This window comes from Erithacus rubecula (genome assembly GCF_903797595.1).
Source record: "Erithacus rubecula genome assembly, chromosome: 6".
Lineage (NCBI taxonomy): Eukaryota > Metazoa > Chordata > Aves > Passeriformes > Muscicapidae > Erithacus > Erithacus rubecula.
Window position 1 is genome coordinate 30,587,593 of NC_136688.1, and position 18,029 is coordinate 30,605,621.

Below are 18,029 nucleotides of genomic sequence, written 5' to 3' on the forward strand. Positions count from 1 at the left end.
CACTGAGATGTTTTATTATCTCTGCCACACATATGCAGTTCTCACATTAAACAGTGTGGGAGGATATTTATGTCCAGTGTCAAACATGAAAAATATGTCATACTTCCTTGCAGTGATAATGTTTGCTTAAAACTTTTTATGCTTCCCAGCAATGACATTACAGACCAGGCAAAGTTTGTGTTTGGATCTGGAACACTGTTTTATATGCCAGGAGCAGAATTACTTTAATCTTTCAAACTTTGTGACAGACATAACTGTTTTCATCACTCAAAAGATTGTCATATTTAAACAGATGAAAGAGTGATTTACATAAATTGGCATGAGTCTGCAAAGCACAAAACCTTATTGCTGTGGTACTTTGAGATTGTAGAGTTAGACAATAGCCTCAGTCTATAGGACACCAAATAAGTTGTCCTGGAATGTGATTGCATCCATATGCCTCCTAAGTAATGCAATATTGACAATGAACTGATTCAAAGAACAAGAATTTACTCTGAAATTAATATTGTCTCCCACACTACCAGAAGAATTATCAACATCAAAGTCCTGAAAATTGGTGTTAATTACATCTATGACTTTTCAGGAAACTTTCAATTTATTATTTTTGAATATATATACATCAAATTACTATAACCAGTTTCACTATATCATGACTTCCTACAGAATTTGGAAGGTTACACACTATTATAATATGCATTATGAATGTAATTTAGAAGAACTGGTAATTGAAAATGCAATGTCATCTCCTCTTAGAAAACAAGAAGGGAATCTCCTATGGAAAACAGTTCCTTGCAACTGCCTTTGAATTTGATTGTGGTCTGCTGAATTACCATGGCTGTTACAAAGTCACTGGCATGTCATGATAGAGAAGAATTTCCTATTCATAGTAGCTAAGTGACATAATGAATGTTAGTGTTAATACCTGTGATTTAATACAAAATTGTGCATATGGTAGCTATAAAATCTATTCTTGGAGTTATTGATGCCTTTGCTATAACCACTAAAAGCAATCTGGAATTCAACTTCCTCTTTAAATTCTTGTTGTAACCTGTATTTTCTGTTAAATTCCACTGAATTTCTTCAATTTTCTTTATCATAGACTTACAGACAAACAGAACTTAGGTTATAAATGTTGGCTGTTCACAGGGTTCCTATTAGCCTTTTCTTTTTTTCACTATACTCTTAGGAATTTCCTGCATGATATCCTATTTATCTTTTTTTCTTTTTGTGTCTTCATGTTCTGATATTCAGAGTCAGTGAACGAACAGAATTTAAGTCTTTGTCAAAGCTTTGTTGCAGGAAATAAAGATGCTCACTGATGTATCACTTAAGATTATATAGTCTATGAGCAGTTATTTACATATATGGAAAATCCTGCTGCCAGGAAAGAGCAGTGTAGAATTGGAAAAGATTGGATAGAAGAGATTTCTGCATTTAAATGATGAAAGGCCCAAACACACTTGATCTCAAGAGACCCCAGTACCTAACCTCACACTGGTCTCTCTCACCTTGTGTTTGCCCCTGTGCTCTGTAATTCCACACCACTAAGCCTGGAAATGCCCTTCAGTGCACCGTATAATACAAACTGATTATGACAGTAGCATGGTTAATCTGGTATGCAATTACATGGAATTTCTCTGTAGACTTCTGTAATTTTGGTATGTTAATACTTTTTCTCAATTATTTTTTGGACCTGTGTGAGCACGTGAATATCCTATTTTAATGGTTTTGAGTATGATTGATAAAAATACTGGATGCTGAAAATTTCTTCAAGAAACTGAAGCTCTCTGGATTAGATGTTTTTATGATGTGAACTCTGAATTTTGTTTTAAGCAATAAGAACAGATAAAACCTGCAGTCTTGTTCAACAGGATGCACCATTGTTTTGAGAACAAAAATAATAATCACAATGTTCAAAGGGCAATTATCAGAAATTTCAAGCTAGTTAAAGGACAAAGCACCAGGTTGCTACCAAGCTCTCAAAATTGAGGAATGACAGAGTAAAACCATATGGATAATACAGTTTTGGGAGATTACAGCTGTGATTAAAGACAGACTTCTTTGAAATGTGAAAAAAAGAATCTGATTTCAGGTCATCATTCAACCTTTCCTGCAACTTCTCTGATATTTTTGTGCCTAAATACTTCAGATGCCAGGGCTAGATATTTGAAAATTTACCTTTATCCTGTGAAGAGCCTTTACCACGCTTTTGAACACCTTGAGTGAGGTGGAGAAATGAGAAGTTTTATTTCTCTTAAGAGATGAAATTTATTGGAACAATACTTCTTTCATGGCATGTAAATCAATTCTAACCCCTTTAGCATCAGAATTTTTCAGCTATCTAAACATTGTCCCAAGTCAACCATTTTGAAAGTGTCAAAAAATATTTTTTAATACTCAGCTTCTTAACTGACTTCAGGATATAACTCTGTACAGAGCATGTGTACAAAGTCTTTCATCTTTGGAATATCTTACCGTCAAATAGTTCCCTCCACAAAGTTTTGCCATCTCTGGAACAGAATGTGGAGAATGTGGTTTTGCAGAGGTTCCTGGTGCCCTAGACATGACAGTGTATCTTCTCTGGCCAAGCAGAAATCTTCAGACATTAAAGAGTATAATGCTTAAAGGAAAAACTGCTTGGTTTTGATTATCTATGTAGTTATCTGTAATTGTTTAGAGTGTTTCCTTAACTTCAGTGTTACACAAAGGGCTTGACCCACCATTGACTTGAAGTGGAATTGGATAGGGTGTGTGTTAAAGATTATTAAGCTTTATGCATCAGGAATTCTTTCCTTACGTATAATTGGGCAGTTCCCAGAACAGAGAGTCCCCAGGTTTAATTAGAAGAGCTAATTCTGTGATGTCTATTTGAAATAATGGTAGGGGAACTTTGACTGTTCTTCCTTGACTGTTCTTCCTTTTAAATTCCAGTCATTTTTCATTGTAATGTAATTTGATACTGGTTTGGTTTTGTTACAAATTAAGTAAATTTTCTCAGGATTTAAAATTTCTTGCCAAATTTAAAGTAATAAATTAACAATAAACAACAATAAATTTATTTGCAATATATTTTTGAAAAAATTTTTAAAGTAAGTTGTCCTTTAAGTATTTGATGGAAAGAATATTCTGTGTTTATAAATGTAGATGAACTAAATTCCAAAGCCTGTTATTGCTTTCACCTACGTATGATTTATTAACTTTTTTTTAAGTTCTTAAAGTTAAGATTCAAGACTTACTTGTTCTAATAGAGAAAAATCTAAGAGGAATTAAGTTCATTATGACCTTTTCATTACAGCATAAAGAATTTAGATGCAAATTATTTGTGCTAATTATCTTTCTCAGAAATAGGTTTTGTGTGGTTCAATACACAATATCAAATCAAAATGGTAGTCAACTAAAACTTTAACTATGACTACAATTATATTTCACTCTTTTACTAATGGGAAGGTTGGGATTGTCTTTTGCACAGATCTACTGTTATTATTGAGTAAAAGCCATTTCCAAGAGATAGGCAATATCTCATAAACTCAAAGGTAATAATAAAACCCTGGAGATACAGCAAGCAGAAAGTCTGCAGTGATGTGCTGAGCTGGTGCACTCACATTCCCTGATCTTGTTATCTAATATGTATATCCCCTTCTTTCCTTTTATATGAGGATAAACAGAAACATTTAAAAATGTTTACATACACTGCAGGGAAAAAATTCCAGATGTTCCCAACATAGAGTTCAGCAGAAAATAAGCAAGCTGTAAAACACCAAAGTAGATCAGGTAGATGCAGTAATAACTCTTGTTATTTTTCCAGTTTTAAATCAGGCTAACATGAGATTTTTATTTTTATATACACTCTCATTTTTCTCATCATAGTTGTTTTCAAGTACTTTCAAGGACTGAATTAAATAACCTGACTAACATGTCACACATGCTTTACTTTTCACAAGATCTCCCCATGAGGAGAACAGTAGGTTTGCAGGTTTTTATTTTGAAATTGAGATACAGTTTTCAAATATATTCTTCCATGTGTTTATCACAAAGAAGCCAAGTTCAAAAAAAAATATCAGTGCCTTGAATTTGAGTGCAGTTTGGTGTTTCTTGTAGTGACATCATTAAAAAGAATCCTAACAAAATACTTTTTAATGTTAGTATCCTGTATTTTATTTGTGGTAAGAAGGAGAGATCCAGGTCCAAGTTTGCCTATTTCTACATTTTATTTCAAATTAAAGGCTTTTCAAACTTTTAGCTAGATCAATTTTCCTACATAAATTAAAGTACTAGAAAATCTTTGAGTTAAAAACAAGAATTAATGCATCGACAAGTGTTTGTTATTTTGTAGAGGAAATTGCATTTTTTTTTTTTTTTGAGAAAGTATTGAACCTTTAAGTATTTTTAACTATATTTCATAACTATTTGTTTAGAATTTATGTGGTTCAACAGAAGGGATTTTTTTATTGTTGTTTTCTTTAATTAGAAGTAATGAGATACCCATGTCTTTTCATAAAAGCACATGTGATTTTTGAGCTGTATATTTTCTTTATTTTTATCCTTGTTTGATTCTACCTATTTAAACTTCATGTTTCTCAAACTGAATCTTAGGGTTTTACATTAAATATGAATCCTTATAAGCAATACTATTGTTGGTTAAAAATTCAGAATTTTATTGAAAGATTTTTACTTTCTTGTTTAATGCATACAATTTTTTTTCTTAAATAAGATCTTGCTAAGTGTTCTTCAAATTCAGTTTTAATTCAGGTGCTAAGAAGACTAAATTGAACTTCAGAGGCCAAACTATTTATTTATTTATTTATTTATAGTTATATATATATTTATAGTATAGTTATATATGTAGTTGTACCTATAACTATATATAACAGATTTAGTGATATTAATAGATAAATGTGGGGAACTTTGCTGTATATCTTCTTGTAATTGACCTATAGTTTCATAAGACATTTCTGGAAAGGGGATTTTTATTTTAAGACATTTCCCATCATTAAGATGCAGTTACAGATGTTAAAAAAGTAGGCAAAATCTACCTTAATATTTCACCTTGCTTTTAAATGTGACTAATATCAATACTTAGATTTAATTTGTTTTTCATTTTTATTTTATTTACCCTTAAATATGGGTAGCTTTGTAGTTGAAAATCTATACTGTTGTCTATATGGCTGAACAAAAAGGGAAAGGTGATTGTCATACTTCCAAGCAACACATTTTTAGAAGGTCAGAATGATTAAATTCATTCTCAATAATGTAGTTTTTCTGTTCATGCTTTTTTTATTGACAGCCTTTGTTTCTTAAAGAAACCTCATTGCTATTTTTCTGTTTAAAGAGAAACATAGCAAAGAAACAGATGTGTCCCATATAAAATATGCAATAAATCTTGTCTCACAAATTCTTTGCTCTGAACTTTCTGACAGAAACTGTCAAAAATCCACTTTAATTCTAGTATAAAATGTTCACTTTGTGTCATGGCGCCAACCACCATATGCTGGAATAAAGTCAGTAAGCAGCAATAAAAAAAGGCAACATACACACCTTTGAAACAGTACAAGCAATCAGCAGTGAGAAAGGTCTATATAAATCTATGGAGAATTAATCTCAGCTTTGCCACTATCCTGCTGTGCATTTACAATGAGACTTTGCTCCCGACCACCAGAAGTGGCTAACTTTGCAGGAGCAGTGTATCCTAATGAGGGGAAAATGTAAAGAAAACAAAGCAGCAGCCTTTAACCCCCCACCCCCAACGTTTGGATCACCTAGAAGAGCATGTCCTAGTGTGCTCAAACATGTGGGGCCACTACACATCACGGATTTCTGTACTTTAGCTGATCATGTGAAACCAATCTTGACTGAGCTCAATCAGCAGAAATAACTTGAGCTTCATAAATCATTGTTATCATTCCACAGGAGGAGGCATTGCTGTGGATTTTCTCTCCTCAAACTTTTCAGGCTGCAAATTTCACAAAGCTTTTCTGAAATTAGTTTAATTCTATTTGTATTATTATCCATTCTTTTATTTCAATTAGTTTAATTCTATTTGTATAATTATTCATTCTTTACCCAACAGATTAGCTGTTAGTTCAACATAAAATGAATCTTTTTCTTCAATAGTACTTTTTTTTTTTTTTTTTTTTTTTTTTTTTTTTTAATGACCTGCTTCTTACTGGCTTTCAATAATCATCAACTATTTAAAAATACTGTCTTTGGTATAAGAATGGGCCAATCTTCAAAACTGACAGAAAGAGATTGTAGTTACAGATAATCTGGATAGTTAGTTTTCCCAGACGCAGAACATATTGGATTTAACCTTGTTCTGTTTGAAAGGATTAAAACTAATTTTTCAATTCCGTAAACTGTTTAGATACATTTAGTCAGAGATTAATGTTGGAATTAAAACACAATATTGTAGCAGTTTATTAAAAAGGAAGTAGAGTTATAATATGTATCTCTCTAGTGTTTAAGTACTAACACGCCTTAAAAAATTGTCATTATCTGGAACACTAAGTGTGGGAGAATGTAAGATTAATGTCTTGGTTACAATTTAACAGAATAGAGTTTCAAAGAAATTAATTAAATTAATAAAATTGAAAAAATGTCATGCTAACTCTTGTTTTGTAATTAATGCCTCCAGAATACAGGAAAATAAGACTAGTTTTATTTAATGAAAAAATTACTCTTTTGTATGGAAGTAATGGAAGCTAATTTTCTTTTAGTTTAAAAATCCTCTTTCACAAAATACAATAGAAGCATCACACTAAGAAACACACATTTTAAGAAATAGAATTTATGAAAATAAATATAGCTTTTTTTTTTTTTCCTGCTTGGTTGTAATGTTCTGGTAAAATGACCTTCAACACTTTGTTCTGGCACATTTATAGACAGCATTATCACTTTTAAAAGAAAACATAATTTCCTAGGTTTTTTATTACCTATGATAATAAACACTTCCTTGAATGTGTTGCTTGAGCATGTTCTGCTGGTGTTTGTGTCTGTGTGTATGCGTCTGTAATTTGTTATGTTTTCGTAACATTAAAAGTACTGAATCTAGTATTTAACAATTTCTGTATAATAGACATTATTTATTTCTTGACACATACCTAAGATACAGGTTGACAACTTATATTCCTGATAACTTGTGGGATACTTGTTTGTTAAGAAACTTTCCAATACTGCACAGACACTCTTTGGGCTGCAGTAACATTTATACATTCACATCATTGGATGTGGGTTTCTTAGTTAAAAAAAACTTTCATACCACTGCAGAGGAAAATAAACTTGTGAGAACTGTTTCAGGGAAGGGTGATTAAGACCTCATGGCAGCAAGTGTTCTGAAGATTGTTTTGAAAGGATTTAAGGTGTCTATACCAGTATTTAAATTGTCTAAAAAGAAATGGCATAGCCAAATTCCATGTTAAAAATGTGACATATTTTAATTTAAAGAAGAGATAAAAGAAACAAGGTTCATGTGATCACACTGCTTGTTGATTATTCCCCTGCCAATAATTTTTGATGCATTTTCCAATTTTGACCAAATGTGACAAGGTTAGAGATCCTGAGATATTAAGCTCTTAAAATCTCAATAAAAATACATGGCTAAATAGACAAGAGTGACCCTATTAGCCTTCCAGGGAGAGCAAGGCTGTATCATGAACTCACCCCGTAATTAAACATTAATGAATCCATCTGGGAACTAACTAAAGTACAGACCCACAGTAGACCCAAGTTTCATTGATTCCATTCTCCCAGACCTCCTTGTTTAACTGACAGAATAGAAGAACAATCTCTTAACAGGCATGGGACTGTTTTATTTGGGGATTTTTTGCATTATAATAGAAAACCATATTGGTCATACAATAAAATACTTATATAGAATTTCCAGGCTGTCTCTTGAATTCCCTGAGTTCATAAAGCCTACCAATTGGAAGTACCTAATTTCTGAGGACTTTTATACTCTGTGCTGCTAAATTCTTTACCATCCAATATGATTTCAAAAAGTAAAACTGTTCTAAAATTATTCAGTCTGTATGAAATGAAAGACTTCATCCTAGCAGCATAAGACAGTAACTTAGAAAATCATTTTCCATGTCTTTAACAATTCCAAGGCCCCAATTTTCAGACTGAACACCAGACTCACTCTTGTTCATCTAGCCACATTTTTAAAAAAGAAATATATTCCAGAGTGATAATGAAAAAGAAAACAAGGAAAATTAAGACAATCATTTTCTGATTCTACATTCCTTTTCATTCATATGTGGATTTTCGCTAATACTTGTTTATTTTCACTTGACATTTTAAAATTTGTTTGAAATTTGTTTGCTATTAATTTTATTTCTATTCCTTTATAACTGACATTTCAAGAAAGCAGATTCTGGCAGTGTTAGGTGTTAAAATACAATTTCACATGTTATATAATATAAATTATTTAATAACTTTTTTACTGTATTCTATTCATGGCCTTTTATGTAGAGCCCAGTCTTTTTCTAGACAGTGAGATTACACTAAGAATAAAAAGATTAAATGGGTGTTGATGATACTTATGAACACTTATATGATTTTTAGCTACATGCTGTTGGCTTTGCTATCATCAGCAAAAACAATAAAGCTTCATACTGCATTGAAAACTACAGATTGTTTAACATGTGGGATCAAGTTGTTGGATACCTCTACTACAAAAAAAAAATCTATATTCTTGATTATTATGTATTTAAACAGCCAAGTTATCCAATTTGTCTAAATCTTAGGATTCACCTCTGTGGCTATATGATTATTCTGTATGGCTGTGTGCTGTTGTACTGGGTCCAGCTGGGATGGAGTTAGTACTGCTCATATCAGCTGGTATGGGATGTGGTTTGGATTTGTGCCTGAAAGAGTGTTAACAGAGTACAGGAGTGTTTTGGCTGTTGGTGAGCAGCACTTGTACATTGTCTGGGCTTTCTCTTTGTCTCAGTGATAGGCCAGGGTGGGCAAGAATTGGAAGGGGTCACAACCAGCATAGCTGACCCAAATGCAGCATTCCATGCATTCAGCAGTGAAAAAGGAGAGGAAAGGATTTTGGGATAGGAAGTATTGCTCCAAAAATGGCTAGGCATGACTCTGCTTTTGTATCACCTTGGTTTTTTCTTCCCCTTCATGTATTGAGCTATGTTTGTCTTGACCCATAAGTTTTTTTGATTTTTTCTCTTCCTATTCTCTCCTCTATCTGACTGAGGGGGAAGGGGGGAAAGTGAGTGAGTTGTTGTGGGGTGCATAGCTACTGGCCACAGTTAACCCACAATGATCTAAAATAGCAACCTTTGGGAAGGAGTTTAGATTGCTAGACCCAAGGGTTTCGATTGCTTGTGGTAGTTCTTTGCAGCTCAAAGAAATGCCATGTGCCAGCAAGTGCATCCCTATGAAAATTTTGTTTTCCATGCTGCTACTTTTAGGCTAATATGGCTTGAGTCAAGGATTCCCTAAAAATTAAATCTGTTCAAAGATTGTCAGAGTAAACAGATATATTGAAATCAAAACTAAAGAAGGCTTATTTCATCCTGCTGCAATTCTGCTGGATGTTGTACTGCTGTAGTGTAGTATGCTGGTAGTTTGAACATGTCAAGAATTTTGTTCAGAAACAGAAGAACTGTCTAACTGTAGAGCTTTTGACAATCCTCCAGAGTCATTTTGCCCACCCAGGACACCTTTGAGGTTATTCTTCCACTCTCCAAAGTCCCTGATTAAACAGGGTTATTAAACAATTTCTCTTCCATGACAATTGTATGTAAAGGTGAAAATAGCCTGGGAGCCTTCTGGGTTCAATTTCTGATACCCAAGTATCCAGCAATGATAATATCTAAGAGATTTGGATCACTGTTTTCAAGTGGTGATAATGCTTTCAAAGCATGGTCATGCTTTACAAAGACCAAGAAAATAAGGTAAATTGTTTCTTGTTCTCCTAACTTGATAATGTCATAGAATGTGACTTTTCTCAGTTTGGGAAAAGATAACCCAGCTAAACCTCTCTGGGGATATACTTTTTTCCCTCAGCCATTAAATCATGGGTTAGTATGTTTCTAGGATGGGGTTCATGTTTTGGCTACATTTCAACATGCCTACCTAAGGGGTTTTAGTTTTGACTAAGGAGGAAGGTAGGTTCCTGTGAGGCTAGAAATGTCATAACAACCTTTTGTCACTGTTTTATCAGTCTCTGTCCAGGCTTTATGAAGTTCCAAGAGGAATGTCAGTACGGGTTTTGTTTTGGTTGGTTGGTTGGTTTTGTTGTTTGCTTTTAAGGTTGAGTTTTGGTTAGAGTTATTTTTTTTGTCTATGCCTTATCATAGATTCTGTGTTAATCTTACTGTGATTGATTGGAAAGCATGAGTCTGAAAAGACATATCTCCCTCATCAAGGAAAAAAAAAAAAAATACTTGTTTTAGGGTGGCAATTTCCTATGCAGAAAACACTATAATATACAAAACAGTCTCTTAAAGTTCTTGAAGCATATATTTTTGAATCATAGGAACCTGGCCTTGGAATATAAAATTAGTAGTTCTGATATCTCCATTCCAATAGCTAGTTGCTGCAGTTTTCCTGTAATTTTGGAGATTATCACTGCTTCAAAATGCTTCAAAAATTTGTATAAACTTTATGCATCAGATCTTCCAATCTTAAAGTAGTAAAATACTGAAAAATAAAAGAAAAGCTGTAATGTGTCCAACTAGATCAATACACTTCAGTGAATTATCCTTACGTGCACTCATACATTTAAGATCAGAAAGAAATAACAGAAAATTTATCCATTCAGACTCAATGAGTGTTAAAATTTTCACTAGAGGGGCAGAAGTAACTGAGAGATTTTTGTGTAGTTGTGGCTACCCATTTTTGTTTCTTTGTCTTTCTCTACACTTTTCTTAGTGCATTCTCTGCTTGCCTCTGTCAGTTACTGACCTTCTCAATTTTCAGTCTTTGCTGGTATCCAGTATTTTCTTTCTTTTGTTCTTTAGAGATCTATTTCATAGTCACCTGGTGCATGAAGAGGTATGTAACTTCTAGTAACCGGAAGCTGCTAACATTAGGCCTGTTAAAAAAATAAATATTTTCTGCTAATTTTTCATTTTCAAAATAGTGTTTCATGTTCTCTTCCGTCCTCAACAAGTAGAATATGAAGAAGGAATGAATTGGAGGATTTTTTACCATTTTACTCTAATACTACTTCACTTTTTAAACTCTTAAAGGATGGTGAATCTTCATACTGACTTCTTCATTTCAGTAAAAAGAAGTCATCACAAATATATGATTCATAAGGCAAATTCATAAGATTATCCACCTCATGTGGATAGATGTCTGAAGGCCCAAATGTTACTTTTGTCCCTATATATATAAATATTATATATATTATATATATGTTACTTTTGTCCCTATATATATAAATATTATATATATTATATATATTTTTATATATATAAATATTGAAGCGTGTTTGCTGTGGAGCTTCCTGTTTAGTTTCCTCCAAATGGAAATCAGTTTACAAGCACCAAAAGCTACCTGCAAACCAAATCAAATGCTCATGCCAATAGACACTGTATTTCAGTGTTCACTGCAATCAGGTTTTCTCTGATACAAGAGTGATACCAGATGTCCATTTCAAAACAAGCAAAATGTGATGCATATAGCTGGGCTATAGAATATTTGCCATAGCAAGTTGTGGAAAACAGAAAGCTTATAAGAGCTTGAACAAAGAATGAGCAAGTTCTTGAGGGAGAATCCATTGAGAATTACATTACAGTGGCATTCAAAGCAGGAAATATATGATCTGCAGAACCTGAGGCCGAGAGTGCACTCAGGGGAAACGTGTTAGTCCTGGTGCATAATTGTAACAGAGCACCTGTTTCAGTGCTGCCAGGGGCAGGGTATGAGGCTGGGTGAGCCCCTCTGCCAGTCTGATATGGCCGATAATACATTCTTAAGCTGATGAAACCAGCTAAGGGTGGCTAAGGGTGAAAGGATTACATCATTCCACCGCTGCAAAAAGCAAATCCTATGCAAGCAAACATGGTGTTGCAAGAGAAATAAAAAGAAATAAGTTCATTCGTTTGTGTAATTCATTTGCATTGCATTCAGTAAGTCCACAAATTAAGACAAGGATTAATATCTTGACTATGGGGCTTTGAGGACTCTGCTGATGAAAATACATTGTTTTGTGGAAACCTATGCTGACAATATTGATTGTGCTAGTCATTGCAGGTTGTGGAAGGGGAGAAAAAGAGCAGGATATTACAAATTTTGAGTGGAAAATTGGTTAGAAATGTTTTGGAAGATAAGATAATTGCTCTGGTTTCTTGTCTTACGTATTATAGAATTTGTTATATGAAGTTGTTAATTTATTTTCTTAACAAGTCTCAACATCTAAATTTCAAATAATGCTTTTAAACAATTCCTGGATAGACATGTATTTAAATTTAAAAATACAGGAAATACTGTTTGCTATATAATACAGCTTTTTTCTTCCTTCCTGTTTCCCCTTTTATTGGTATACAAACACAAGCACTGTTATATTAATGTAAACTATGTGTGTTTCTTCCTAAAAGTCACCTCTTTTTTCTTTACTTTGTATAAAAAATTTAAATATCTTTTCACTATCTTTCCTTATCCTATTCTTGAAAGATTTAAAACGGTAAATCAGGTCTTGCCATCTAACTATAAATATATAGCTTGTTAGCTACTTTGTTTCATGTGTAGGGGCCTGAAGATATTGTTTCTATTGTAGCTGGGAGTGTAGCTAGGTTGGGAAATTTGCCTTACTTAATTTTCCATCTTCTTGAAAACTAGAAATAAATTATTTATGTCATAATCCATTGTAAAACTTTAGAGACAGTTCAGCTTGTGTAGTTAATTTTATATCATTATGAATCATTAGAATTCCAACCTGTGTTTTCTACTTTTAATGGTAAGAAATTAAAATAATGAATTAAGTATATTGGGTTAACTTTAGGCAAATTCTTGGGACCCTGAGATGAATGCAACAAATCAAAGCTTCCCTATACATTTCACTTGCAGCTGTCTTGCCACTAAGATTTGGGGTGGAGAACCTAATCATATAGAATTGATTGCTTTCCTTGCAAAGGGCACACAACATTGTTTCTGGCTATTGGCCATATTGAAATAATAGGAATAAATATCTCCAACACACCCAATGCAGGGAAACGTATGGGTTGAAATTACCTTGTTTTGTTAACAGCAAATCCATTTTTATTTTCATTTTAAACTATCATAGTACAAATCTCTTTGTCAGTAGCCTTGTAATGAAATTGAGTCATTCAGGACCAGTTTCTCTAAGTCATTGTCTGTGAACCCAAGTTTGTTTTTCAGCCAGGAACTCGTGTGGTCTGAGAGCAAAAGGATAAAGTTCTTTATCTTTGTATAAAAGTGTCTGAATTCTGTTTATATTAACATTAGCACTTACAGGATTATTTTAATGTGGAGTAGGAATAACTTTTCCACAATAGTGTTGTTTTACATGTGTGATCTTCTGCTGGAACTGAAGTTGCTCTTCTGTATATGTAGTCTCTATGTAAGACTTGATCAACAAAAACTAGTGGTTTTGCTTTGAGTATCCAGTTCAAGGAACATTTTCAATAGTGGAGAATGCCTATCTTCTGAAAATCAAATCCTTTTAAGTAGTTCATGTAAGCATTCTGTAATAGAGGGGCTCAGATTCACTGACCATATTTCAAATTCTTGGCTGATTTTTCAAAAAAATCATGTACATGCCATGCATTTAGAATCTACTACATGTGTTTTCACTTTCGAGCTTCCAGAAAAAAATGTGATAGCTCTATGGAGCAGTTGGTGTTAGATATGTTTGGTACCTGTTCAGTTCCAATTGAACTTCCAGTCATTTATCCTGCAGAAACACATTTAAATTTGTAAGTTCTGGCCTGCAACAGTAAAGAAACAAACACAGCTTAAATTATTTTCTTTTTTAAAAATCTGAAATTGAAGCTTAATTATTTATATTTTATTCAATTAATGGCTAACACTATATATTATAATACGGTTTTTAAATTACTTTTCTAATTCAATACACTTTACTGCTCCAGTAGAAGCATTCATTGCATACAAGAAATAAATAAAAATCGAAAATTAGCAAGTGTTTACCACTTCTATTATAGTTAGTACACAAACTATGCAGTTTTGAAAAGAAGAGATGCTTAATCTGTAGGATCTCTAAAACAGTGAGACAGTAATTTACACCTTTAAAATGTTTTTCATTGGCAGCTAAAGAAGAACGGAAAAAAGAAGAGAACAGTTTGGAAAATGCTCAAAAATGGTAAGGTTTTTGCTAGTGCTTTTTAACAGTTTATCTTGATCAAATATATTACTGTACTTATGAATTACAGTAAATAGCAAAAAGGATCTGTATTTCAAAGGAGTAATATGTTTTCTGAAAAAATCTTATGCAGTCTTCCAGGAAAAACTTCATTTTTATCCACACAGTGTTCTGTGTTTGAGGTTTTAATTATTATTAGCATTGAACTGAATGGGGGTTTTACAGAATAGATAAATAACTGATTAATTACTTTATGACATAAAAATATATTTCCTCATCACTGAACATTTTCAGCAATTACTATGCAGCACTCAGTTGCCTAAGAAGCCATTGAAATCCCAATGTTTTTATTGTCTGAATATTTGTGCCTCACTTAGGCCAAAGGAGTCAAAGTATGGAAAAAGTGAGATCAATTGATTTATAGATGGATAGTAAAATATTCAATAAGTTAATACTGCTAATACATTTTGTTTATAAATTATAGTTTTGTGAGAGTGAAGAATCCATCTTAGCTATGGACCAGCTATAAGTAAACTGGGGTAAATTGATCTTTAACTTGCTATCAATATTTTTTCTTCCTGATCACTGAAGGCAGATCTGTAATTTGGATTTAAATTGTACTTTTCTCAGACCATACTCACTCCACCTGAGACACCTCAGTTAGTTTTCCTAGGCTGTCAGGAAGAGGGAGATAAGGGGCACTTCCCAAATGCAGTTCAAATCTTAGGTGAGCTGTTCCCATCTGCTTGCAGAAGATGCCTAAATATTGGCTGAACAGCTGGCTGATGTTGACTGGGATTTTACCTCCTCATTTCAAGGGTCTGGCTGGCTCTAGTTAGCTACAAACCTAACTTCCTTGGCACAAGGCTCCCTCATATTTGACCTGCTTTGTAGCCTTTCTGGAATAGAATAGACTCTCTGGGGTATGGAGCTGCACCCAATTTGCAGTTGACTTAGGGTAGTTGTCCAACATAGTTTGGGCGTTTAAATTGCTAAATATTTAGTATTTTAAATTTCTACTTTTGAAAGGCAGATAGTAGCCCAGGAAGCCAGATTAAGGTGGGTGAAAACAAAGGAGGGCTACTGGGGGTGGTCTGATGAAGAAAGGAAGAGAGGCTGAAAAGTTTCAGGATAGAGGCAGAGGGAGACTGCAGGATTTAGGATCCTACCTCTGTATGCTTCAGCTGGGATGGTGAAGGGTTCTGTTTGGTTAGAAGTGTGCACAATGTTTCTAGGGCTGCTTCATGAAGAAAACCTGGGAAGAGTCTGTGTTCTTGCTGCTCTTGGCTCAGCTATCCCAGTCAAAGTGTTATGAACAGCTGAGGAGTTTTTGGCCCAAGTGAATGCAATGCAAATTACATTGCCCAGTAGACATAAATGGTTTTAACCATGTGATTATGACTAAGGTGTTTTAGTATTTTTAGAGGTTGAAAACCAAACTTTTTTGCACAGATATTCAAAGCTGTATTTGATTGATTGATTGACCTATTATTTTAATAGTTTACCTTGAACAACATGGGATATGGTACGGCATGATTTCTATCTTTAAAGTATCAAAAAGAAAAACTCAGCTTATTGGCTCATGTGGCTAAAATCCAAGCTTCTTTGTCAAGCACATGGTTGGAGACTCCTTACAGGTCTTTGAAATAATTTATTTTATTTTCAAGATTTACACTTCCTGTGTTTAGATTTAGAACCAATTCGCAGCTCTAAAGAAGACTATAACTTTCTTCTGATTAAATAAAATGACTATTCCAAGAAATGCTATTTATTTTCAAATATGTTGTTACCTTTACTTTTACATTTTAACATTATTTTTAATTAATATCACCAAATGTTTCAGGATTGTTGGATCTACTTTGAAGAGAAAAGTGATTCAACTTCAACAAAAGTGAACATACTTTTATTTATATAAGTACCTAATCATGTGGATTGTTCCATTTTATCTATACAAAGCAATGTCATAAAGGTTAAAAATACACAATCATTTAAAATGCTCTCAGAAGAATTGTCTTGTAATAAAAATGAATGAATGAATGAATGATAATGAAAATATCCAGCTGTATAGCAATTCCGGAACAACAAATATTTTTAAAGTATTAAAATACTGGAAGTGCAATTTTGTAAAATTAATTGTTTCTTGCCACATGTGGAAGGAGAATTTTTTCAATAAGACTTCTACAAAATTGCTATTGGCACTGTCTGTGGCTTGGTTGTTGCTACTCCCAATTCTCCCTAAATACTAGATTGTTTTCAACCAAACCTAGAGATTTTTTCCTGACTTGGAGTGTGGCTCTTCCATAGTTCTTCAGTATAGATAAATGGGAGAATAAGATCTTCATGGAGTGCAGCAGAATAAAATAATTAACTATATTAGAGCATTTCCTGTAATGCAAGAAGTTAAGTTTTTCTCATTGTAATTGGATGCCCGTGGTTTGCCAGCGTGACAGATCTCTGTGGTGGCCCATGCATCTGTAAGTTTTCCTCCTGGAGGAGAGGTGGGTGTTGGAAGGTTAGCACTTAGCATGAATTGCTGCTGTAATTTCCAAGGCTAAGGAGAAGTTACGGTAATTACCAGCCTTGACTACTAAATCAGAGAAACTGTTTCCCCAGTGGGCTTACGTGTTGACTGGTTTTTTTTCTTTTCTCCTCCCTTGCAGCTTTGAAGAAACAGTGGGATACTTTGGGATAAAGCCAAAGCCTGGCGAGAAGGAGATCACACCAAACTACGTTTTCACGGTGTGGTACGAATTCTGCAGTGACTTCAAGACCATTTGGAAACGAGAGAGCAAAAGCATTTCCAAGGAACGGTAAGGTTCTAATAAAGTCATTAATACCATTTTAGATGTCTGGGAAACTGCTGCTTCTCAAACCCAACAAATTATACTCCTATATTTCACAGGCGTCATTGTTTTCTTTCAGATCTAATGGACATCAAGGAAAGATTATTCCCTCAGGGTGTGTAGGAAAATTCACCAAAGGCATGCTGTCCCCACAAAAAGATAAACACATATAATCTGATAAATTACACTTTTCTAACCCCTTCCAATTACTAGCTAGTAAAATGAAAGGAGAGCTGTGCTAATTTATAACAGATTGCTTCTCTGTGCATTTTCATGTTGAACTAGCCTAAATGAGGCGATATTGCTGTCGCAGACAGTACAGACAAATAAAAGTGAATGCTTTTCCAGTTAATATACTGCACTTGCATCAAAGGGAAGCCCCAGAGATTCAGGCCACACTTAGCATAGTGTTGAAGCCCCACACTGAATTTACAGCACTACTTCTGACTTTTGGTGTCCTGCTGAGGACATCAAACTACTTGCCGCTGGATCTCACAACAGTCTCCTGATTTTATTAGTTAGAGTAAAAAAACCCAAAAACCTAAAACCTTCAATTATTTTCTTGATTTTCTTAAAGAAACTTGAAATCTTTTTAGCGAAAAAAGCAATTCTACTGCAAGCTCACCATGCTCAGCATATTACAGTTAATTTGAAAAGACCTAGAGTGGTAATGTAGTCATTCTTTGGAAAAGAATGGAACAATTTCTTTCAGTATGAAATTTAAATCCAGGTGCTTATTCCAAATTGCCAGAGAGTAAGGTTAAAATGGCTTTAAAAGAACAAGCAAAAGTAGTACAGTAATTTAAACCTATGTTTTCCATTTTGCTGCAAGTCGGTGGGGTTTTCAGGTTCATATAAAGTAGATTTTTTGAAGGATTATA

General features: G+C 33.7%; 1 protein-coding gene across 4 annotated transcripts in view; it reads left to right on the forward strand.

Annotated features, from left to right (window-relative positions):
• FMN1 (formin 1) overlaps window positions 1–18,029 on the forward strand; it is a 170,747-nt gene that overhangs the window by 142,133 nt on the left and 10,585 nt on the right. For all 4 annotated transcript variants that reach the window (XM_079308080.1, XM_079308082.1, XM_079308081.1 and 1 more), the window contains 2 exons: window positions 14,254–14,305; window positions 16,966–17,115. In XM_079308080.1, the coding sequence (XP_079164206.1) occupies window positions 14,254–14,305; window positions 16,966–17,115 (202 nt within the window). The remainder of the gene's footprint in view (window positions 1–14,253; window positions 14,306–16,965; window positions 17,116–18,029) is intronic.